We start from the raw sequence: 24,561 nt of genomic DNA, 5'->3' as shown, positions 1-24,561 counted from the left end.
GGAAAGAAAAGGGTCTAAACTGGCCTTCATAAATAATAGAATCATTAACATCTGCTATGACGGAATTATAGTTTTTTTGCCGCCGGAGTAGTTATTTAACCGTTGCCCAAATGGGCGTTCATACATATTTTAACGGTAACTTTTTAAATTTTCAAATAGTCATCAAGGATCTGCGATGTATATTGTTTTTCTCATTAAATATTGTTAGGGTTATGCCATTAATTTTATTGTCTGTGTCTGTTTTTTAAAGCTATTTTTATGAAATTTTAAATTAAAATGTATCAAAAATTCGTCATTACTATTGAACAAACGTTCCTCGATAAAACATTGACCCCTAGGTACCGTTACTAAAAAAAGTGAAACAAAAATAATAAACGCAAAGATAATTCAATCATGACTCAAACAAAATCATCCATATACCATTCACCTACGGCTATCAACATTTAAGGGTAATTTTCGCTACAGAAATTGTTATTGAAGTCAGTAATCGCATACCTTAACCGTGTTAGTAGGGTGACCATACAACTTGTCAATTATGGATTTTTTCTTTCATACAAACGGCTTGTGAGGTCTTTATATGGACTAGTTTATTCGCGTGGCTGTACTTGTTACAACTATTTCTTGACATATTATGTCAGTATCAGACCATTTGTTATGTAATATTTTCATTGGTCTAATCGTAATTTAATTCGAAACTTAGGCTTTATATACAACTGTTTATTATTTTGTGCCAACCATTTACGATGGAATATCCATTACTTGACCGTTCACACATTCTTACGATTTTTAATTAATACAACAGATATTAATTAGGAAAACAAGCCATGATACTGTGAGATACCAGACATTCTTTGCAAATATAATTTTATGATCTTGCATTCTCTGTTTGTAGATTTATTTACAAGGGGTATTGGGTTGCCCGGGTAACTGGGTTGAGGAGGTCAGATAGGCAGTAGCTTCTTGTAAAGCACTGGTACTCAGCTGTATCAGGTTAAACTGGAAGCCGACCCCAACATAGTTGGGAAAAGGTACGGGAGATGATGAATGTGCATCACTACAATTTTTAAAAGACTGTCACGGTCATGACTTAACTGCAAAAAATTACACGTGTTTAAACGTTAATATTTAATTTATATTCAAACATGTGATAAGGTAAATGATTACCTGAGAAGTCTTATATAATTGTGTGAAACAATGACACCTTTTATATAAAATTCATTTGACTGAATTTCACACATTTTGTGAGAAATCAATTTACATATTTGATGCGTTATATTATTATAATATTCACCTTTGTTATTGAAAAAAATGCGGCTTACATCTTAATTTAAAAAAGATACACATAGTTTTCGATTATATGTTTTGGCTGCTATTTGGCCTTGCAATGTATAATGCCATATTTTATAAATGATTACGTTTATAAAAATGTTTTCAAACTGTGATTAATGGCAAATTATTCCATTTTTTTTATATTCTAATTTCTAATAAAAATCACGTATTTAGCTTCCTTATCAGTGAGCCTACTTCGAATACAAAAAAAAGGTTCTAAACAATATAAATCACGTAGTCTCTGACCCATAACTCATCATGGTCACTCCACAAGCCGGAGGCGCCAACAATCATCACCAAGGTGTCTACGGCCTAATTATATAGACGCGCACTTTTCATCCAACACAAATATTTGTTAAACAGAACACCAACACAGAAAACACAACTCTAACACTACGAAAATAGAGCACATTATCGTACAACAAAATACGAGCTCGTCAAAGACATGGCCAAAAAAAAAAGGTTGGCCCCAAAATTGGCGTAAAAAATTTGTTAATTATGAAATGATTAGGGGTTTCTGTCTAAAACTAACAGGCGTTTGTTTTAGATTAGGTAATAAATAGTTATATTGTCGTTAGTTGTTTGTTTTTGTGAATGACATGTGTTGTTTTCGTAATTGGGTGTATAATGGTGTCTGTTTAAAATAAAGGTGATTAACCATGGAGTATTGTGTCAGCTGTTAGGCCTAGTAGAATAATATTTACGAATGCACCCGTATATAAAAAGTGGTTGGTTTAATTTGGCGTTTTCATCAAAATTTTACCTCGATAAGTCATAAAGTGGGTAAGAGAAGTTACTATATTAATGAAACATGTACACATAAAATAGTAAAATATTGATAGATTCATTCTTAGTCAATTGCAGTAAAGTATTGAGGCAGGAAAAAAGGTACATCATTCAATAGAAGATAATGTTTAATTAGGTACTTTTTTGAAGTGCTTCAGCTATTTTTTGTTTTTGTATACGTGGTATAATTACTTACATAGCATCACTTTTAAGAAGAAATAAAGATTAGGGACTCTTACATAAGCTATATATTTTTTAAATTATTTACTCTTCTTGTAAAAATAAGGTGTATATGGTGCAATAAATAGGGTTTGTTTTCCGTAAAATATCGTATCGGTTAAAGACGTCGATCAATCACGGAGCAATCAATTAAGGGTGCGTTCCACCCCTCTCCTAGGGTTAGCAAATTGTAGGTTAGGAATCAGTTGGTATTTCGCAAAGTGGAGTAATCATAGATTGTGGTACTAATTTTACTGTTTTATTTACTTGTTAGGCTAGAAAAATACGATTTTATTAATTTGCAGTTCTAAGTAAAGAAAATATTTATCTTCTTGAGTTTTCATTAGTTTTAAAACAAATAACTTAAAGACAAAAGAAAAAAACACAACTAAACATGGATTTTAGTTCTTGCATCACAATGTTTTAATTTTTATTTTTTTGCTAAATTAAAATAACTTTTCACTTTTAAAATGGCTGCAAATGCGTACAAATTACTTATGAATTAGCTCTTTCTTCAGATTTGAACATATTTTCAAGTATTCGTCTCATTATTTTTTTCTCTAGCAACCCTAAACGGTTATATCGTTGTACTAACCCATGGGATTCGTTATGGATGCCATGGTAAGCGTGTCAGCTCCCATAAACTTTGCCCATGCTTAGTTTTGTAGGATATAGGCAATTTTATATGTTGAACGAAGAAATAGAATTTTTAAACGTGGACTTTACATCTGTGTGAAAATGATACTGAGTTTGTCCAGTAACTTCTTAGTTATTTCGGTAATTGAAATGTTCAGTAAGAGTTTATTTCAATTACTTGTCTGTTTTTAATATTTAATTAATTTCAATAGTAATAAGAATCATATAATTATCTCGTGACATGCTATGGTGTGAAACTGTTGTAATTATGTTTCAAAAATTATATCTAGCTTTTTTCAAGTTAATCATTGATAATATAATTAATAACTTGAATAATTAACCTCAAACCTATTTAATACCACTGTTTTATTTTCAAGTATCTGTAAATTATTCGAAGACATAAAGTAGTAATGTCATCAATTATAAAAAATAACGTCTCAATTGATTTATACGGTACTAATTAATTGATTAACCACTACTGATAAACTAAAGATCAGGAAGTGCGATTACCGCTCGAATTTTCATAATTATTAATTTTGGTACAAATAGCGAATTATTGACAACCAATTTTCAATCATAAGAATAAAAAAATAAGGTTTAATATTCAATAAATTGGTGGTTTCGTAACGAGTGCGCGGACGCTTCGGTCGACATAGTTGCGTAGTTTGGCCGGCAGGTGGCGCTCGGACATTGATCATATAATTTTATGAGTCCCAAACTCATTTATTATAGTTATAAATATAAAGGTTCGTTTGTTTGAGTTAGGCTTTTGTATTCTGAATGGAAGGTATCAATTTGTTTTTAATGTTCCTTTGTGTTATTGGTAGTATTTTATTTTGGTTGTAATGTTCGGTAAAGTACCCACTTATAATTCAAGTCAGTACCTACATTATATGCTGTAGTACATTTCGCCTCTTCCTTTTTAAATAACAAAGTTATTCTTACTGCGAAAGCAATTCCCACAGATAGATTCAAGATGAAAATCTAGCGCCAATTTTCATGAAATTTGGTATGGCTATTAAATGAAACTCGATGACTGTTCTTAATCAAACCTTATTCTTGTGTTTACGATCTTCTCCAATCTTTCTTTAACGCCAATTCTCAAGTACAACCTGCCATAAACTCGTTAGAAAATCTGCTCTCACAAAACCCATAAAATAAAGATAATATTTACCATCCATTTTCTTCTAAACGTTCCATTAACGCCTTTTCAGATCCACATTAAAATGTGGAGCACACGCATGGCGCCTGTCATTATCCTACACATCAAACTGAACCGCCACCATTTTATCTAGACCCTTAATTACACCTACTATCTTTGAAACCAGAGCTCTCACCAAAATTGTCGTTCAAACCATCCCTAAGTTACATAGACCTCTGTTCTCTTACTCCATCTTTGCAATGACGGGTCTTGTCAAAATGGTCGTTCGTAGTGATTTTATACTTGACGATAGAAGCTTTAATAGTTTTAATATCTAGTGTTATGAGTTTGTAGGTATGTTAAATGAACAGCGTGGTAGTAACTGTGGCTCTTACTGTAACAATCTTCGGTGTAATGCATATGAAAATGGCTTTATATCTCAGTTTTCCTGTATGGTTGTTTTTATTATCATTGCTAGGTTTGACGTTGTTTGTGTCTAGATTATTCTGGGTTTCTGTTTTGATGTCCGTTAAAATCATTACACGTTTTCTTGAGTATTCTTCGTATTCTGTTTACATACCTTATTACTACTGCTAATCTGCTGGATTGACAAATTGTTTCTGAAGTCGTTTTTTCGATAATTGCAGTGTCTGTTACTTCTTTACCCAGCATAGTTCATTTATTCATAAAATCTTGAAATTATACAAAATAAGTTAGCCATGGGCAAATTACGAACGTTGTCTGTTCCTCGTTTTCTGTAATTCTAGAGATTTCCTCTGTAATTTTAGAGTCTAATCTAAATACCCTAAAACCTACGACGACACACGTAACTAGATCAAGTTTAACTTTAAATACAGCTTCTGTCTCTAAACCTTGCATTCATACATCGTCTATTCATGCCTTTAGCTTTATTCCTAGTGAATATAGCACAGTACCATTTAACCCGTGTATACACAAATAGAGATTACATTCGCCGTTAAAGGGTCTGTACACACCGATGTTTGCGCGCCGGCTTGGTCAAACGTTAACACTTCTGCGCCTACCTTTAAATTTCCAGTAGTTTCATAGTTTATATTTTCAAAATGCTGCGGTTTTTCTGTTGTACAAGTTCGATTTGATTCTGAGAAAAAATGGAGATGGTTAGTTTTATTTTATTTACGAATCATCTGATTTTATTAGGTCACAATCAAGAAACTTGTTTGCAATTGAATTCTATTGTATTAAGATGTTTGCGAAATTATTTTTTAAAATTGTCGATGGATTGTTTTGCTTTTCTACATTTGGCTACCAATATTGCTTATCATTTTTCTCGTTATTATATAAACCCATTATAGTGTTAGACCTCTACTAAATTTTGTCACAATACCTAAGCCCTACCATTCCACACTATAATTAATCCCAGAAACGTTCATAAATCATTCTTCTGTCTCAACACGATTTCAATCACTTGTAGTTTCTCAATCCTCTCGCGTACAATAAGACCAGTTACCACTCTCGACCAAAGAGGTGAAACTAGTAGTTTTAAAACAACAGCGGGCTGTCAACATCCGACAGTCACCGGACACCTGTCTAAACTTCATGTTATCAATCCTACGAACTTGAGCCTATCGGGTGTCTTTAAAAACAAAGAAGTTCTATGTATTTAATGGGACCGTCTATGGATCAAATGTTTGTATATGAGCATGGAGGCTTTAGCTCGTAGACTACTTGTGGCTTCCTGTTGTGATTGAACCTCATTGTTGGAGGTAATAAGCGTGTCTTACTAACTTAGGGTTGCACTTAAGATGTGCATCTTCGTTCAGAAAAATTACTTGAAAATCTTAAGCTAGTGCGTCAATTTCTGTTGTTATTTGCAAAGGACTCTGTAGTTCTTACGGCATCAACGCGTCTCAAAGTGACATCATCAAAATCTTAATGCCATTATAATACTAACTACTTTTAGTTTATTAATGCTTCAATCCAATCTAATTTAACAAACGACAGACAAGCAAACCAATATCCATTTCTATATCGCACAGTCGAAGCTGCAAATAAATGAGCTAGCGAATGATTACCAGTAAACCATCTGCCATATACAAGTTTACAAGTGATATGCACAATCATGTATGTATCGAGTACATATGTAAGAGTTGATACGTCGTAACCTAGTGGATACTTAGTGATATGCATCGGACCTGCACTTATTGGTACAGTGCGCAAGTTAAGTTCGCTTTAAGTTTCCGATGTGTGACTGTCTTTTGTTTTTTGAGAACGGGCCAAGCATTGGTCTGGATTTCAAATTCGGATGAACCTTTGTTTTTAAAAGTCGATGGTACTGCTGATCTTTTATATAATATAAAAGAAAGGTTTGCAGGCAATGGGTGTTTTTATGTGCCTTAAATTAGCATTACCATTTCACAACCCAGTGCTCTCAAAAAAATCATCCAAATTGTAGTAGAGAAGGTATGAAAGCTTGCATGCGTAAATGAATTATGTAAATTCATGCTCTAAACTTTGCAAAAATGAAAACCATCCGCCATCTCGAAGGCTACAGTATCATAAACCCAGCATAAAACTGCGCACACGACGTTTATACCCCAGAATAATTAGTAAATTAGTTTCCCATATTTTAGTTAAACTCCAACTTAATCAACAACTAAATAGCTAGTACGGTTACAGTAAGAGGTTGACTGTACGTCTGAGGCGGCACCTGTGTCGGCGCGGATGAAAGCGGCGTCTCTTTGTGCGGAGCCGGCAAATATTTATTTTAATTTAGTGGCCGCCCGCCGATAGCTCGTTAATCGTTAATGGAAGCCCCCGCGCATGTGCGATTGTTTCTCGGTGCGGCCTTAAGGTGCGGTGGGAGATTTTGAAGGGAAAATGGCGGACTTTTGAAGGGGTTCAGTTTATGGGTGGTAGTTTTTTCAGTTGGTTTGGTTTCGAGGTGAGGTTTAGCAGGCAGTAGATGTCGATGTTTAGCCGAAATCAGCATATTTCAAGCTCTGTTCTAAAAGAAGCTTATTGAAAGAAGTCAATCCTTATGTAGATGATTTAATGAATGACCCGCAACTCTAAAATTATCCTTTTAGATCAAAGGACAATTTGTAACAGAATAGGCTCTTTAAAAAATACCATAGATTAAAAGTGAACCTTAACTTAGCAACTTAAGATATCGTTAATGGATCAGTTCAATGGGAGAGAGATAGATAAATTGTAATCAGTGATAGTCAGTGAAATAAGGTTAGCAGTACAGTGTTGCTAGTTACAGATACTTACATAAGAACCTAAGATGTAGATTTTCTTATAGTATAAGGACCTACAAAGCTTAAGAATGAATAAGAAGTGAGCCATACTTTAAATTCTTAGAATGTTCAGAACGTGGAACCTAGCAACGAAATAATTCCTACTACACGATCCCTGCCTAAAGGGGAAAAAGGGGTTGAGAGGAACGAAGATATACCATCTCCAACCCGTCATACTCTACTTAAAATCGATATCTAAATCGAAGACCAAAACTCTAAAACGACAAACAATCGTAAAAGACATCCGTTTGTTCCAATATTTGTCCATGCTTTTTGTCGTAAAAGGGCATTAGTGAGCCCTCCTGTTGAACCAACTAAGGTGGTTTGCTTGTCAACAGTGGGTCACAAATATTGGCCGGCGGCTTCTCTGTATCTGACGTTTACTTTGACTTAAGCTTTAAGTTGTGTGTGGCTCTGTGGCTACTTTGACGCGTTAAGTGAGATATTTGGTTTAATTGATTTTGGGAGTTTGTTAAGTCCTTTTTTAATGCGTTCGATGTCTTCTGCTGCTTGATTTTCAATGATGCAATATTGTTCATCTTTGAATAATAAATGGATCACTTTTGGAGTGTCTCTAAATAGCTGGATTAAGGGCTTGGTACAGGACTTATATGTATCTTCTTAATAACTAGTTTTATCTTAAGGAGGTTCCTGAAGCTTTGAACAGTAGCTAAACCATTGTTAGTTTGATATATTTTGTGAATATTGTTTTTTCTTTGAATATGGATGAGCAAGATAAAGAAATGACATAGAAGAAATTCTTGATATTTTTTGAAGATATCTAAGTATCTAAACAGTGAAATTGGAAAGGAATAGGTATTCTGACATAACGAATGCCCATTGTTGTTTGCTTGAAATAACTAAGTAGTCAAACCTATCATAGAAACACTGGACTAGGGTTCTTTTATTCAAATGGTAGCGTTTTAAATTTTGAAGAGCTGTTACAAACCCAAAAACAAATTGTCGTCGTATTCGTGAACCTTACGAAGGCGATATAGTTTTTTAGACAGGCCAGCCTCAAAAATGGCGTCGCCAAATCATACAAAGGTACAAGTTGCCAACCTCAACTTGAAGATGCATCATTCGAATTCAATCGATAGTGCATAAGCTTTGCCGAAATCCCGTCGTTGCCTCATCGAATTCCGAACATTTGCAATAAAAAAGTTTCTATAGACTCGAATCACGTTTCGATAGCGTTCTGCGAATTAAAATTACAAAAAGCGAGACCGAGACGGTAGTGGCGTCCCGTACGTGGGAGAGAGTGAATGCATCGTCGCATCCACGCCCCTGCAGGAATAAAATTCAAAATAAGATTTCAAAGGAAGTAAAAGGAAAAACAAACAAGGCTCGGGTTTCTAGTAGGTTAGAAAGAGACGGCGGCTTGTTTGCGAGCTCCCCCGGCGATTGGTTAGTTGATATGAGTTATGGCGCGTATGCTTGCCGCGCGAATTAGCCATTTGGCGCGAATGTGTGGGGCGACGGGCGGCATTGCGTCGCCTAGAATGCGATATGCCTTCTATTTCTATATTTCATTCTATTTAGTCTGGATGCGTCGTTTCTGTATAATATTGTACCTATTTCCTGCTAAAGATATTGCAATATTTTTCTAGTTGTGCACCTGTTTATGTGAAATGATCTTAAATTATCAGCATCTTAGTCCGTAAATTAAGCATTCATATTTTTTGAAAGATAATAATCCTAAATCAACTTCATTACGCTTTAGAAGGTACAAAATTAAAATAAACTTCAGTTTCAAGACCCGCAAAAGAGAGTTTACAAACTTAAAAGATGTTCCACACATGTAGCGCCATCTCGTGTCGAATAGCATCACTAAAAACGTAGAACATTTTCAAAAGACCAATTTTCTTTTTTATTTTATTTTGAGTTCTAGAGTTATTTTTTTTTGTAATCACAATCCGTTAAAGGATTTGAAATAATTTTTCTTCATAAAAATATTATGAATCAATCTTAGGTACTATTCGCTAGTGAAGCAAAAAAGATTATTCTTTCAATCGTAAAATTACTCACCTCTCCTCACAACCGAATTTATGGTTCACAAAAACCGTAAAACCCGTTTTGATGTTTCGGTTTTTAATATAATTACTTCTTTGCGTTGCGTCATGGCATAGACAGTTCATCACAGAGCGATCAAGTAAATTGCTTTTGATCTATGAGCGTATCGAATGGATTGTAACGGCCTGACTAGTGGCGCCACCCTGCTTCTTATTACGAACTATTAGTTAGGGATTCTGGTTTTATTTTTATGTCGATACGTTGTAATTAAATTGATTAAGAATTGTGTTGAAACAGAGAAGTTGTGTTTTGTGGGTCAAGATAGTTCTTATACGTGCGTGAACCTGTTAAAAAAATCTAACTATAGAATCAACTTTTTTTAACCTTTAACTTTATTAATCAAGGAAAGCGTTGCTTAGTCCTTTTCTTATAAAAATAACACACCTTAGTTAGGTATCTACTTAACACAAAAACAAATAATACTTACCGAACAAATGATGCGATCTAAAAAACTGACAAAGTAACTACCAGTTGTCATCACATCCTAGAGAAGGGGCAATTACTTTATAATCGATATCGATGCATCACGGCGCCGGACCACCGCGTCACCGATTTACATATAAATTTGTTGTCCAACCGTAAAATAAAGAAATTGGACGGACCAATAAGATGGTGGTAATTAAAGCCGACGTACAGAACAACTATAATTTTATTTTAATGTTATCGTTTTCGGCCGTTCGTTAGCTTAAAAGGTAAAGGAAAAAAGATACGATTGCCTTTATTATGTCGTTGGGTGCTGATGAGATGATCGTCGCGTCAAAATAGATATTCTTAACTGTTATTGTTATTGTACTGTAAATGATGAAATATTTTTTTAAGACAAAAGGGTTTCTTTATGCATTTGGTCATGTGAAACAATTTATGTTGTTACTATTTTATTATGGTCACTGTTTTGAATCGTGTCATAAATTAAAAGTGGTCTGTTAATCAAGTAAGCAATTTTTATAAAGCTTTTAACTTTACTGGTTTTTTGAGTCATCTTTTATATTAATACCAGTAGCCAAAAAGACAGGATGTCATAGACTATCACAAAATATCGATAAGCTTACGTCCCACCGTATTAAGACATGATCTGTCAAAAAAATTGAACCAAAAAAAAGAAAACAAATTAGTATTAATAAAATATAGTTGATTAACATTAATCAGAGTAGGAAGTGGTTTTATTAAAGTGACAGCCAACAGAAATCTGAGTACAACGGATGTTGTGTTAGTCAATTGGTCAAATGTAATGAGCGCAATTGAATTTAATGGGCCAACGCGAACTTCTGGGGGGCGGGAATTAGTCAAACACAAGTTTCATTAAGATTATTATAATTTAGATCATTCTTGATAAAGCTGTGATTGGCTACTGTATTTTATGATCTCGTTTTGTACATAAGTCTGCAAGTATATCTGATTAAGTAATTGTATAAAAATAGTTTTGTCCTACGTTATTTATGTAAAGAAGCCCTCCGTTACATATTATGTCGGGTTTTGGCTAGATCCAAAAAAGAAACGCTTCAAAATAACTTCAGGAAAGAAATCGTTTAGAATTTATTAGGACATGGTGCCCAAAAATTAAAACCAATTAAACAACACTATTTTGGTATGTAAGAAGGCCACCCACGAATTGGTCAGACGTTCTGACAAAGGTCGCGTAGCGTAGGTAGGCACTGGACGCAGGCCGCTTCCAACAGGTCTTTTTGAAGTCAATGGGATCGGCCTATATTCGGCAATAGACGTTTTAGAAGAAATAACTAAATGACTATAATAAATAGGAATGAAAAAAAAAACGTTGCTTGCAGAGATCATTTTTCATGTATCTGAATATCAATGACACAAGTCAGTAAAAATAATATTGTTCGAATATCAAAAAGTGCATTCTCTCAAAGAGTTCCAACAGACGTTCTACAACTGATAAGATGATGACGATTTTGTTACGAAAGATCTTCATCCGAACAATAATAAGTCCCAAACAAAAACTCACACATTTTTTAAAAGCCTACAAAGAAATTTTTAATGAACCAAAACCCACATAAATCACAACACACATCTCAGCTCCTGAGAACAAACCATATACGTACTTCGGTTGTAACTAACTAACCAAAATACGTTATACATTGCTATGAATATTGATAAACCGCATCGCAGTGACCGGCCAGAGCCCGCATTGAATGCCAATGAGGATTTTGCATACAAAACAGAATTTTTACAATACCTAGGACACAATGGCGGCGTATCTAGATGGAATGCGAACGAAATATGAAATGTGGTTGGTGAGCAAGTTTTAGTTGGCCTGTAGTTTATTTATTTATTTAGGATTTATAACAAAAGATGTAGGTAGGTATTACGTAATATGACATAGGTATGACTAAAATATTGTTCTTAGGTGATATTGTGAGTTTTGTGTTGTGCTTAGTAGGATTTGTTGATTTTTGCTTTAAAGGATCTAACTCTTATGAGAGAACATGGACAACATTTAGAGGAACATGAAAAAGTCACTTGTCGGATTGTCACTTACGCTCGCTTAATTTAATTCAACAGAAAAAGAAAAACTTAAGAATGAAGATCAAAATAACGATATCTTAAGCAATAATGAGCTTTAGGTACCTACTTCCATATGTGTAAGTGTATTGGACTCTATACCATTTTGAGATTTTCTTTATTATCTGTCAAACTTAATTGAATCTCTTTAGGCACATTACCTAGTCAAAAACCTTCATATGCTTAACTATACTCAAAAATAAATAATTCTACACAAAAATACGGTCAAAAAAAGGGAAATATAAATGACCTGCTAAACTCTAGTATCAAATTAACTGTTCTCATACAAAAATCATAAGCGTTACGTGACCACAGAGCAGAGAGGGTCACAGAGCCATCACTAGCTAGCAATTTGGTGCGGGGTCGAGACCTGTCATTATGTTATGACAGGGCTTTCGTAAACGCGTTAAATGTTTTAAATTGTGTGGAAAATGGAGACAATTTTAAGCTTTGTGTTAGATGTATTTAATGCTTTCTGAGCCTAATACGTACTTTGAAGGAAAGGCATAACAAAATTACTAATTGGAAACCAACAGAACATTATTTCATTGTACTTTAAATTGTTATTGTTATATGTACTTATTCGAAATTATTTTTTATAATTTGCTAGCATTTTGGAGCATATGTCTAGGTATAAAGAAAGACTATAAAGATTAATTAATTAGACTTATTCTATTACAATAATTAGATAATTGATGCGATTTATAATTATTCTACACAATTTCACTCATGATGAGGACCTTTTTCCATTTTCGATCTTCTAACACTTATTATCGACAATATTAACAAATGGCAGCCCTAACCAATAACGTAATATTTTAACAGCTGATTCGCGGGCGGAGTAGTGTGTTAACATGTGTCTCAGAGTTCACGACGCTTGTCAAACTTGTCTAATATTATATTAAACGGAGGCGTGTCCGTGCGTCACGATGACAGAAAGTTCAATAATTCTGTCATGAATTAAATAAATCTGCTTTGTAAGTTACTTAAATGTCAACTAAATAGCTAACTTTAATGATTTACGCAGTTTCTAAAACCTACTTAATTTCATAGTTTTGTTCTGATTTCGGAATAATTTTGTAACATGTGTGGACTTTACAAAGAACCTAATTCCGGTAGCTTCATGATGAGTCATTATTTAACTTTGAAGCTAAGAAACAAGCCGCTAAATAATGAATGTTCTTTTTTTCTATTTCAATTTGTGAAAAAAACGAAACATGTCAAACTGTAGTTTCGTTAAAAAATTTCAACCCTCCTGCAACCGATGTGTATTGACAACACTTCTTAGAAAACTATTGGATATTTAATCACAAATTATAATACGCTACCTAATAATAAGCGACATTGATAGTCACAACTAGTCATAATAATTCCATTATTCCATTACAAACGCCAATTCGCATCGATCACACAATCATAGCTGCAATTTAGGGCTAATTTCCCTTGAACGCGATCACGGCAAAAGATCGCGATGCCTTCATGCATCATTCATAGGTGTAGACGATGACACTTAATGACATGGGGGTTGGGGCTGGAATTTTAAAGATAGGTTATTAAAGTAATAGGTGATCGCTGTTGTAAGGAATTGTTATTGTTATATCGATTGCACACTTTGGCGTTTAATAAGACTTTTGTAGTAGATAAATTTGCAAAAAAAAGCTACTTATTTTCTCTTTTATAACAGACAAGCGAAAAATCGGAGTGCTAAATATCATGATAGGTATATCTTGCAGTATAAATAACATTATTGACGAAATTAAACAACATTTATCAATTGAAAACTGTATAATATAAAGTACCAAAGGGTGAAAAAATATTATTCTGTCTTCAAATCACTAACACTATCCCATCACACGTTTATAAAACCGCAGTTAAAATATATACTTACGCAATTCCAAAGCTATCGATAACTTGTCTTGTCACTAGTAAATCAGTAACATTGTGGACTAAAGGAATACGGTAGAAAATACGCCTGTTCCTATGCTTAACGCGTGTGAAGTGAAGGGCGATAAATACCCAGCTGTCATGTTTTACATATAGATTATAGGTTTAGCATTAGCGTTTAATAGAATACTAAATGGAGTGATGCAATAAAGTAGAACCCATGTGTATAAAGTTGATGGTTGATGCTCTTTTCGGATGTGTGTTAAGTTTTTTTGAGGAAATGTTAATGATATTTGTGAAAAATTCGCTTTTTAACTTCTATGTAAAAGAAACTTTTCCTTTTGGGGCCTGGCGCTGTCTCAAAATTATTGGTTAAAATCATTGTCGTTTGAATTTTATTGAATTAATTTTTTTTTTTGTCAAATTTATTATATTGTTGGGTTCAGTTTATGTACATATTTACATGACGTAAAAAAAAGCCTTATTTATACATATATACAACTAAAAAATGGCATCAAAAAACTCCTCATCGCTGCCCACCGGGAGTGTACCCAAGAGGCTGGCAGCATTGCCACGTTGGATGGCAATGCTTAATTTTTGACCAAAATAAAAACCAGCCTTTGGGTCACTTGAAGTGTCAGCAAGTCGCTTTGCCAGATCTTTAAAAAGCAGATGAGCACTTGGACCCCACGGCCCGAGGGTTTCAACCCCAAACGGCTCAAAGGTATAGTTACCAACCAGGGTGCTATATTTGCGCCGTTTGAGGTTCTCTGCAGCCGCAGCAGCGGAACCAGCACATCGCGCCGAGCTAGGAAGGTGAGATGGTGCAAGAGTATCGACACAAGTCGCGTCCCATACTAAAGACCTACCCATCTTCCACGGGAACAACGACATACCGTCTGGTCTCTTGCCATCGTCGCGTGCCAGACCACTGGGTTCTAATATGGCTGGAACGCCTACGGCAACAAGAGCGCGACGGATTATGTCATTGATATTCGCATGCCGTGCAAATCGTCCCGCGCTGCGGCTGCACGACAAGCCGTGGTGTCCAAGGCTGCTGACAGCTTCGCCACAGTGGCAGCGGTGAGGAGAGCAGCACGGAGCACCCAAACGCAAGCAAACAGCAAGCCGGAAAGTGGTGTCGTCAAACAATGTGCCTATGTTTGACGACGGAAGTGCCAGAAGCCATAGACCCGACTCCCATTCGCCCACAGCCAGAAGGCGCGCTCGCTCTGCAGAAGAAATTGACGTATTTAGCAGATTATTCCGTATAACTCTGCAGAGCGGCTCATCCCACTGTCTCTGGGAGGACGGGTTGACGGGTGGATCAGTATTCGGGCAGGTGATTTTCCAAGCCTCTACAGCCTCAGTCAGACATGGTACCTCGCAATTGGCCAGTGTGATAGGAAGAATTTTCCTGGTCAATTGCTCAGTACCATGGACGGAGGATATAAAGGCCGGTAGGCTAATACTTGAAATTTTGCGGACGCCAAGCCCTCCCATGCGAACGGGAAGAGTAGCCTGAATCCAGGCTCGGTCGTCCAAGGCCACATTTAAAATTGATGTTAATGTGTGTCTAATAATTTGAATTAAATTAAAGCCCTAACTTCTTATATGTAAATTGACATAAATAAATTTAGGAAGTTACATTACTTTATCAAGGAAATACTTTAATTGTGTCACCATACAAAAAAATCTTTAACATTTTTTCAATACTTGTTCATCTATCTTTACCTTAATTTGCCATAACATCTTACCAATCACAATCACACGTGAGCCTCGCGAGCACTTTCCTAAGCTGTCTGAAGTGTGTCACACAGACGATCCTGAACTCCATGCACAAGTACCAGCCGAGGTTCCACCTGGTGAGGGCCAACGATATCCTCAAGCTGCCCTACTCCACCTTCAGGACCTATGTCTTCAAAGAGACGGAGTTCATCGCTGTTACTGCCTACCAGAATGAGAAGGTAAGAGAAATAAATATCTGTTATGTAAATTAGATATATGCTTATGTTACTATTTATTAAGGGTAAATGGTTAGCTTTTGAGCCATGACTGGGGGGTAAAATATAATATTGTTGATGTATAGTTAACACAGCGGGCTCTGAATTTTTGCTTTGAATCCCCATTTAAATAAAAAAAAATGTAGTAAAATACTAAATGGATTCTGAGTGAATTGCAACTATCGTGCTAGGTTTCACGTGTTAACATTGTAAAGTATTAAAAAAAAATGGTAACAAATTGTAGCAGAAGTCTCGTTTTAATATGAAAAAAGGATTAAATCCGATTTTCCGACAAACCTTCTGCAAAACAAAACAAAAGTCTAACAACGTAATTGTTCACAGATAACACAACTGAAGATCGACAACAATCCGTTCGCGAAAGGCTTTCGGGACACGGGAGCAGGCAAACGGGAAAAGAAGTAAGTACCTAACCTTTGAAACTAATTGGAACTCCCCCACCAAACTCTATGTACCACTCAGACAATCACGTACACCGACATCAATAACCAATCAGAACCGCGCAATATGACGCGACAATTCATTCAACCATTTCGAAATAAGAACATAATTTTGAGAACTCCATTTACTTTCTACTCCGTGTAATTAGACTCGCGTTCCATTTTCAAAATCAAAATAAGACTGGCCCAACAACTTTTTTCAACCGATCATATAACTTAACGAGTTGAAATAAAAATTAACGATTAAAACTATCACCTAATGCACCCTTTCCTATATTTTAATACTTAATTGCTTAATTTATTGCCTAGTAAACGAAATGGAAAGAATATGTATTAATATAAACCTTCACTACCTAGGTGGGCTTCAAAAAGACAAATGTCGGCGCAAACTGTCGACCGACTATTCAAGTGAAGTTAAAAGCTAACTAAATTAGCGTGGTATCTGTGAATCTTCAGAATTAATTAGGACAGGGCGTCGTTTCCGAGTCCCGAGCCGTTGAAAATTCAAATTAAACCAATCGGGCGCCTCCTTATTCGTGTTCGGGGTTTAAACACGGCGGGTAACGCTGCAAATGGCGGAGTCATTCGGCTTGGCGCTTTTTTCCAGCGTCTTTGGCGTGCAAGGGAGAAAATTGGATTTCCGCGATAAAATCAGCTTTAGTTTATTTTTTGTTGGCGGTATAATTTGCTCGGCTGCGGGGATAGGTTGCCGTTCCGCTACCTTATTTGAAATTCGAACAAGAGCTCAATTAGTGGGTGATACCCATCTGTTTTGGCGCGCATCGTTAGCTCAGATTAGGATAGCGTTTTGTTAATGCTCTTCAAGTTTGGCGGGTAATAGATTTTTATGTTCATTGTTTTGGAATTTTGATCGTGGGTCTATCTGCTCAAATGAAACCAGACAGTTGAATTATGTTAAACTCGTGTAAATCGTTTCGTGACTATTGACGTTATCATGCCGACTTTTGTATCCATATTAAGACTGTTACTGAGTTCTATGACAGTTTAATCGCTAGATTTATGTATAAACTACATTTTCAGTATCAATTTCGCAAACAATTTAACTCAACTCTATCAAAAACACAAGTACCAAACAAACACAAAACCCAAATCATAGCCGATAGCTTAAAACCGCCAAATATCATGGTCTCACCACGTCCGGTGGCGGAAGCGATCCTAAATGCGCCCCAACTATGCCGGACAGCCGGACACTGCCGGACGAATCTTCACAAAATGGCGGGCGGACGCGGGAAACGTGACCGTTTTGACAAACGCCACGCTCGGAAAAGCCGGCGCGGACACATGGCGCTCTGTGTCCGGTTACAGGGTTGCTAGCGTTAAATAATTTATATTGTTGCTGCGTTTAGTTGCTGCTAATGTCTTTGTTTAGAAAGGGCTTCCTGATTTACGTGAGTGAGGGTCTGAAAGTTTATGAGGCATAGGATTTGCGTTACATTAAAGTGTGAACAACAGAATAAACCTTGTAGTTACTTCGCTGAAGTATACCATCTACATATACTATCATCGACCTCCTGTCTTTATTCCAATTTAGATTAGGGGTAGTCGCAGCATATATTTTTCCTCTATACTCCTCTTATTACCGTCATCTCAAAAGTACCTAAAACTGTTTCCATTTTTTCTCTATATTTTATAATAACTTTCCAAAGTTCAAAATCGCCCGTAACATCTAACTATAGAAAACTCATTTTCACATTCAGTTATATTCTCTCCAACTATTTCCAAAACAATTCTACAATCTTCAAGAGTTACAACCTCATTCTCCTTTCTATCTTCTACGATCATCGAATCATTACCCCCACATCCCCCACTCCATCTTAAACGATCTTCAAATCATTACCCGTCTAACCGACATCTTCCTTCCAGTTACAGCCCTACACTAGAGATAGAGGTACATAATACACATACTTGTATCGACCTGGCCACCCAAGACCCAAGGCAAAGCCCTTTGATATCGCACGTTGCGAACCTCCTTTTATGTCCACCTACTAATTAAGACTGAGGTCACTTTAGCTGATGATTATGCCAGGTTTGAAGAGTAACGAAGTTTTTTCGGTGACGGAGCTGGTTTTGACTGGAAATATGGACGAAGGTGTAGGTTTACAAGTTGAAGTCATTTTAGGTTCAAACGTGTGATTATGATAGAGTTTGGAGTGTAAGGAAGTTTTTTAGATGCATTGGTTATTCCCAGTCAGGCAAAAGTAGTTAGAGCATTCAGTCCTAATGTGATATTTAGTTTCGCCCGTTTGATTTGGTGACGAACCTGCACAATTAAACAAGAAGCTTACTTTCTTAAGTTTTTCCTCAGCTTACGAAGCTAGTAAAAACTGTACGCTAAACTCTACTTTTAAATATTATGAGCCCTGTTAACTAGTCGCTATTATTTTCCCTATAGGTCTGCCCTTAACAATTCTGTACTTTATAATCAAACTACCCAAAAGCTGCTACAATTTTCCCCAAATAAAATGAGAATCAAAACACCTACTTAAAATACCGTCTGTGCACCATAAGAATGGCTTATAGGATCCCCTTGCGACAAACTAACCGCAACGTTTTAAGGGATAAAAATTTGGTGAAATTACAAGGCAGGCCACCCCCTGGCCAAGTTTACATTGTAACGTGGACACCCTAATGTGAACAGTTTAAGATAGGGTTGCCGAAAATCGTCGAATTTTATTTATATCGTTTTTATAAAACATAAGAAAATAATAATGCTCGTTAATTTATCGAGTTAAATGATGCAGGACAGTAACACATTATTCTATGTTAAAGGTCTCGGATAAAGGGATTTTCTTCTACTAATTAAATGTACTGTTCTGATTGGTTATTGATTAAATTACTCGAAACATAATAAGGTTAGTTGTTTTCCCATCATTCATAAATAAGTTCAGTTTATAAATAAGTTCTCAACGTTATACCGAACTCTAGCGACTATTTCATCTCACTCAACATTAATGACTACCGAAGGCAAACATATTTTTAAATAAATTAATAATTATAGATAAAATTCATCATCACAATAAAATCAGCTACCAAAATACTATATCAAGACAATATACACAGCCCTACCCGCAAAGGGTGGCAACAAATTAAATTCTATCAGTCGACAATGAGACGAGTTCATAAAACGAATTCACTACGGAACCCCAAAACCCAAGATGGGACCGTATTTAGGGATCAGTAAAACAATGCGAAATGTTAAAGAGTTGTTTGTTCACCGGGCGACAGAAGGTAAATAATTGCCAAGCTTTTTGTCCTTTTTGGGGTGAGCTAAACGTTCGGGTAGAATCTTTTTATTCTTTTTCGGTACAGTTTAAAAAAAATATTGTACGCATTTAACGCTCTGGAAATTGATATGTTGTTTACCCTTTGTGTTGAAATTTGAAAAATGGTTGTTAGGCTCTGAATTTGTTTTGTTTTTATTGTTGAAATACTTAATATGAAGTTTTGTGTCAAGTGTGGCTGATAGTATTTTGTTTTATTCACTTTATACTTGGTGATGATACAATCAAGCATTTTGCGTGTCAGAATTATAAGGTAGGATCTCCTATTTCATCGTTGGGAAACATCTGAGGTAATGTCTAGAAGGCTCGGCAATTAGAAAACGTATCTGGAACCTTTCTTCATCTGGAACGGAACATATATTCAAAGCTGCTCTCTGTGTTTCAACCGCGTACCGAAGGATTTACTTTCTACAACTGAATAAAAAGAAGGTTGTGTTCTTCCTCAGGCTCTAAGCTGTCTGTTTTCTTACCAAATTGTTGTCCTAAAAGTGTTTATAGACAGACGAGTAACTTTCGCATTTATGATATTAACCAAGGATGGGATGACAGAAGCCATTCAATATAACACCTTAGAAGTGTTTTAATCAATCACCTCAATATTTTCTTCTTTCAATATGTTTCCCACATTTTCCAAGCGGCCTTTAGAAAACTATTAGCTAAAACACCACGGATAATGGCGTCGCGACGGTGTCTCAAATTTCACCATCATTAGAAGATGATTAACCTTTGCGCGGCGGTCGGGGGTCGATGCGGCGTATTAACTTAAATGTTAAATGATTCACACCCTACGGTAGACTGTTTGGTTTAAATTGGATGAAGTTTGGTGCCATTAGTTTGTAAAAATAGTCGTATTTCTTACTAGCCATTTGTCGCCATGAAATATGGAAGAGATTTTCTGCAGAAGGGAATATCATTAAGGAAAAATCTAGACAGATTATAACGTACTTAATTACTTTAGGTTAGCCAACACCAACCCCAAAAAATAACAGCAAGACTAGGCAGATGATAAGAGCATTGTTACTTAACCAGCCCCCAAATATAAGTATAGAGAAAGCATAAGCATCCCTCAGGGCAGATAGCACCCTTTACCTATAGCGATAGCCAAAGCATAACCAGCTGTCAAAGCACCGATTCGACTAATGAACGCCAATTTTAGAACTGCTTATGGTTTGACGCTCGTTTTAATTATGTAGTTAAATGATGCAACCTACACTTAGACTAATAATAAATATCCTAGGCAGACTGTAGTGGAAATAATATTTTGTATAATATAGTGTATTCTAACTTAACCTGTGTTAAAACCAGTCCCCAATACACTTAAGAAGTAAAACCTAAGCTTAACAAAAAGCCTAGGCAGATTGTAGTGGCAATAAGATGATAACACGAGTAGTTTGTCGGTGTACCGCAGGCAAGCGATGCTGACGGCGAGGTCGGACAACCGGGACGATGACGACGAGCGACCGCTCGACGTCGGCGGGCCCTCGTCGCCTCCGCCGCCCTCCACGCAGCATAATACTAGCTGTAAGTATAAATTGTTTATTATTTTATTATTTAATATAATAATTAGCGTATCTAAGTTTAAGCTGACCTGAGGCAAGGACAGTGTTCTAAGAGTCTTAGCGAATTCCTGAACACCTGGACATTCCAAGTTTCAACGCTTTTTTTGCTTTTTTCGTGTTTTTTTTTGCCAGGTCTTTATACAGAGCCATACTAAATCTAAATTCTAGATCGAAACTCCCAAACTTTTTTTCTGCTGTATTCACAGGATCGCATTTTATAGATAGTTTAATATTAACGTAAATGTCAATAGTGACGTGTAATCGCACGTGCATTAGGGTTGTGCAGTTTGATTGATTGCTCGCGATTCAGTTCAGCAGTCCGACGTTGCGTCGTAATGTCGCTCTAATTCCATATTGCTTTGTGTTAGCACGATTACCGTTCACGAGAAATGCTTTACTCAATGGAAAACTTGTACAACGCGTTGCTAGGTGCGATTGCGTGGAAGAAGGAATTCAGTGCAGTTACATTGCTTAGTAATGTGAAAAAAATAATTTACTGTAGGTACTTCTGTCATCTGCTTGACAAGACAAGACTCGATTCTTACTTTTGAATTTTTGTTTTCAAAATCGGTCTTTCGGACTTGTGTCGACCCCAAGTTTCGTAGTTGTAACAAGCTCTTCTCTTACAGCGTGGTTCAGTTCGAGCGGAGGCGGCGGCGACTCCGGTGCTGAAGAAGGCATCGAGGCAGGGTCGGACTCCTCGTGTTCTGCAGGGCGCGCACCCTCCCCGCCCGCGGGACCCTCGCGGCCTTCCCCAGCGCCCGACGTGTCGCTAGGCCCCCCGGTGCAGCCGCCGCTGTTGCCGTACCTGTACCCGCCCTCCCTGTACCCCCCGCCATTCTTCCCGCCTCACCAGATGCCGCCGGGGCTGCTGTTTAACCTGCACCCGCTGCTGCAGCAGTACTCGCTGCCGCCGCCGCCGGCGCCGCCCGGGCCGCACGCGCCGCCCGGCAAGGCGCACCGGTTCGCGCCGTACGCGCTGCCGGGGCTGGGCTCCGCGTTCGAGCAGGTGGCGCCGCGCGCGCGCTCGCTGAGCGGGTCCCCGGCGCGGCGGCCGGGCTCGCCAGCCGCGCGGGCCGCGTCCGCCGAGCCGCCGCCCGAGCCGCCCAGCTCCACCACGCCCGCCACGCCGCCCGCCTCCGACCTCAAGAGCATCGAGCGCATGGTGAACGGCCTGGACGTCGACACACAGGACTGATCGACGTGCTGTATGTACATACGGTGTATTTATATGGTGGGCCCCGGCCGACGTTTTGTATCGTTCCTATTTTGTTTTTTCTTTCGAGTTCTATTCGGGTCGATATTCGTATACTGATTGTAAATAGTTAAGCTTATTTAGGATTCACAATATAAGGTTCTGTTGACGGGCGGTGTCGCGGTGTGACCATCTTACCAACCACTTTATATCATCAAACTTTCCTGGCTGTTCATACAGTTATAGTCGCAATATGAATGTCGTCTGTCCCCGCGATACCGCTCGTCCGAGTAGCAACCCTCACGATAGCAACACATAGCTACACCGCAATAGCAATAGTTTTAAATTAATACTCTGACTTCGACTCAACACGGATTGTAGATGTGATGTTCAAAAAAATTCTCAATTTTGACATTCTTTGCCAATTTACGGTAAAAAAATACTTATTTGATTACAAATAACTTTTATTTTTTCATCACGAATATGATTAGAAAAAGTGTTTTATGTGATTTTAATTACATATTACAATTATCGGTGAGATCTAGGACTTACTGGAAAAGTAGTGGGAAAGTCCTGAGAAAAATTCAATGACGAACAAAAGACAATGTGAGTTACTGATTTTCTTTATTTTACAAATATTTTTTTCAAAATTCTTTATTTTACAAAGATTTTGATTGTTTCTGATTGTTGATTTTGAATTATTTTTTTTGCTTCTACTCAATTATTAATTCCAATTAAACGTCATAACTACAAATCGTTAAAATCGAACATTAATTTCATTTCCCCACTTGGAATAATAATTAAAATATAATTATTAATAATATCGCTTTATTTTGTAAATACATTTTGTAAGGTATATTTACGTGTTTAACTAATAAATGAATAGACATATTTTGAAAATATGTTTTGTCAATTGTGCTGTGAGATGGCGCGCGTTCAATTGTTTTTTAAATAAAAAAAAACCTTTTTGAATAACATTTATACTGCGACAACGATAAAAAAATAGACCTTCTATAAAAGTCTATGAATAAAATATTAATAGATCATAAAGTACTCAAATGCAATAAAAAATATAACATTGGAAAAAATGTATCTGCTACATGAAAAAGTCAATATAAAGCCTAGTACACACGAAGCTAAAACTTATTTCACATTTTCAATTGGCAAAAATATCCAAAGAAAATAACAATTGGACGCGCGCAAAAATAAACGATTGATGAAAAGAAAATCTAACTATAAGTTAAAAGTTTGTAATATATAGTTAATAAATATTGTAGTTAAAAATACAAAATATATAATTAAAATAATAATTATAAAATGAATATAATTTTCCATGGAATTCATTAAACTTAAGCAGGATTAGAAATTGTTCTGTAATTTATAGAAATTACTGTTTTTTAGTAGGTATTGACTTGTGACAAGAGCACCACATAATATAAAGGTCCCTTCACACGGACTGAATGATCGCGGCGTATTTCGCTTTTTGCATGTTTACAGTCAATAGTTTTATAAATCGAGCGACGATCAATACCACTCGCAGCGTTTTTTATTCCGTGTGAGCGGGTCTTTATGAAAATCGAATCTATTTTGTATAAGTCATAACGAAAAAAAATTGAAATAATTTATTTCTTACAAAAAAACTTTTGAAAATGTTGTTTTTTACATCATCTTTAAAATAAAAATCTCGCATCACAAGTCAATATGTGCTAAACATTGAAAAAAAAATTGTTTATTTAATTTATGTAAAACTTACAATAATTTGTAAGCAAGCAGTGATTTGATTGCAATAAGAATTGTTTTTTTATTTGCCATTTTTCTACAATTAAAAAGAGTTAAGCTTCGTGACATGGAAGGAGACTGTAATTTTGCAAACAGTTGTAATTAAAAATTATTCATTAAAATATATAGATAAATCTATTGACAAAATCACAATTGTTTCCTTTCCTCCACTTTTTCCAGACAGATTTTCGAAGGTAAGTTCCGAAAAACACACATACAGATAAACCAAGTCCAAAACTATACATTCCGACACACCCAACACTCATAAACTAAAAAACCCAAAATCTGACACACACAGTACACAAAAAAAAAACGTAAAAAAACATTTACAAGAACAATTACAACGTCATAACGCGAGAAACGTAATTGGGGTACACTGGTACAACACTACGA

General features: G+C 36.3%; 1 protein-coding gene across 10 annotated transcripts in view; it reads left to right on the top strand.

Annotated features, from left to right (window-relative positions):
• LOC124639711 (optomotor-blind protein) overlaps positions 1 to 24,315 on the top strand; it is a 96,186-nt gene extending 71,871 nt beyond the window's left edge. For 4 of the 10 annotated variants that reach the window (XM_047177166.1, XM_047177169.1, XM_047177170.1 and 1 more), the window contains 4 exons: positions 15,693 to 15,839; positions 16,218 to 16,294; positions 21,026 to 21,156; positions 21,824 to 24,315. In XM_047177166.1, the coding sequence (XP_047033122.1) occupies positions 15,693 to 15,839; positions 16,218 to 16,294; positions 21,026 to 21,156; positions 21,824 to 22,392 (924 nt within the window). In that variant the 3' untranslated portion in view covers positions 22,393 to 24,315. Of the gene's footprint in view, positions 1 to 15,680; positions 15,840 to 16,217; positions 16,295 to 21,025; positions 21,157 to 21,823 lie in introns of all 10 variants that reach the window. The other 6 variants (XM_047177168.1, XM_047177163.1, XM_047177164.1 and 3 more) reach the window with 3 other exon arrangements.
• The last annotated feature ends 246 nt before the right edge of the window (positions 24,316 to 24,561 follow it).

This window comes from Helicoverpa zea, chromosome 19 (genome assembly GCF_022581195.2).
Source record: "Helicoverpa zea isolate HzStark_Cry1AcR chromosome 19, ilHelZeax1.1, whole genome shotgun sequence".
Lineage (NCBI taxonomy): Eukaryota > Metazoa > Arthropoda > Insecta > Lepidoptera > Noctuidae > Helicoverpa > Helicoverpa zea.
Note: the sequence above shows the minus strand (reverse complement) of the source record. Positions and strands in the feature narration are given on the sequence as shown.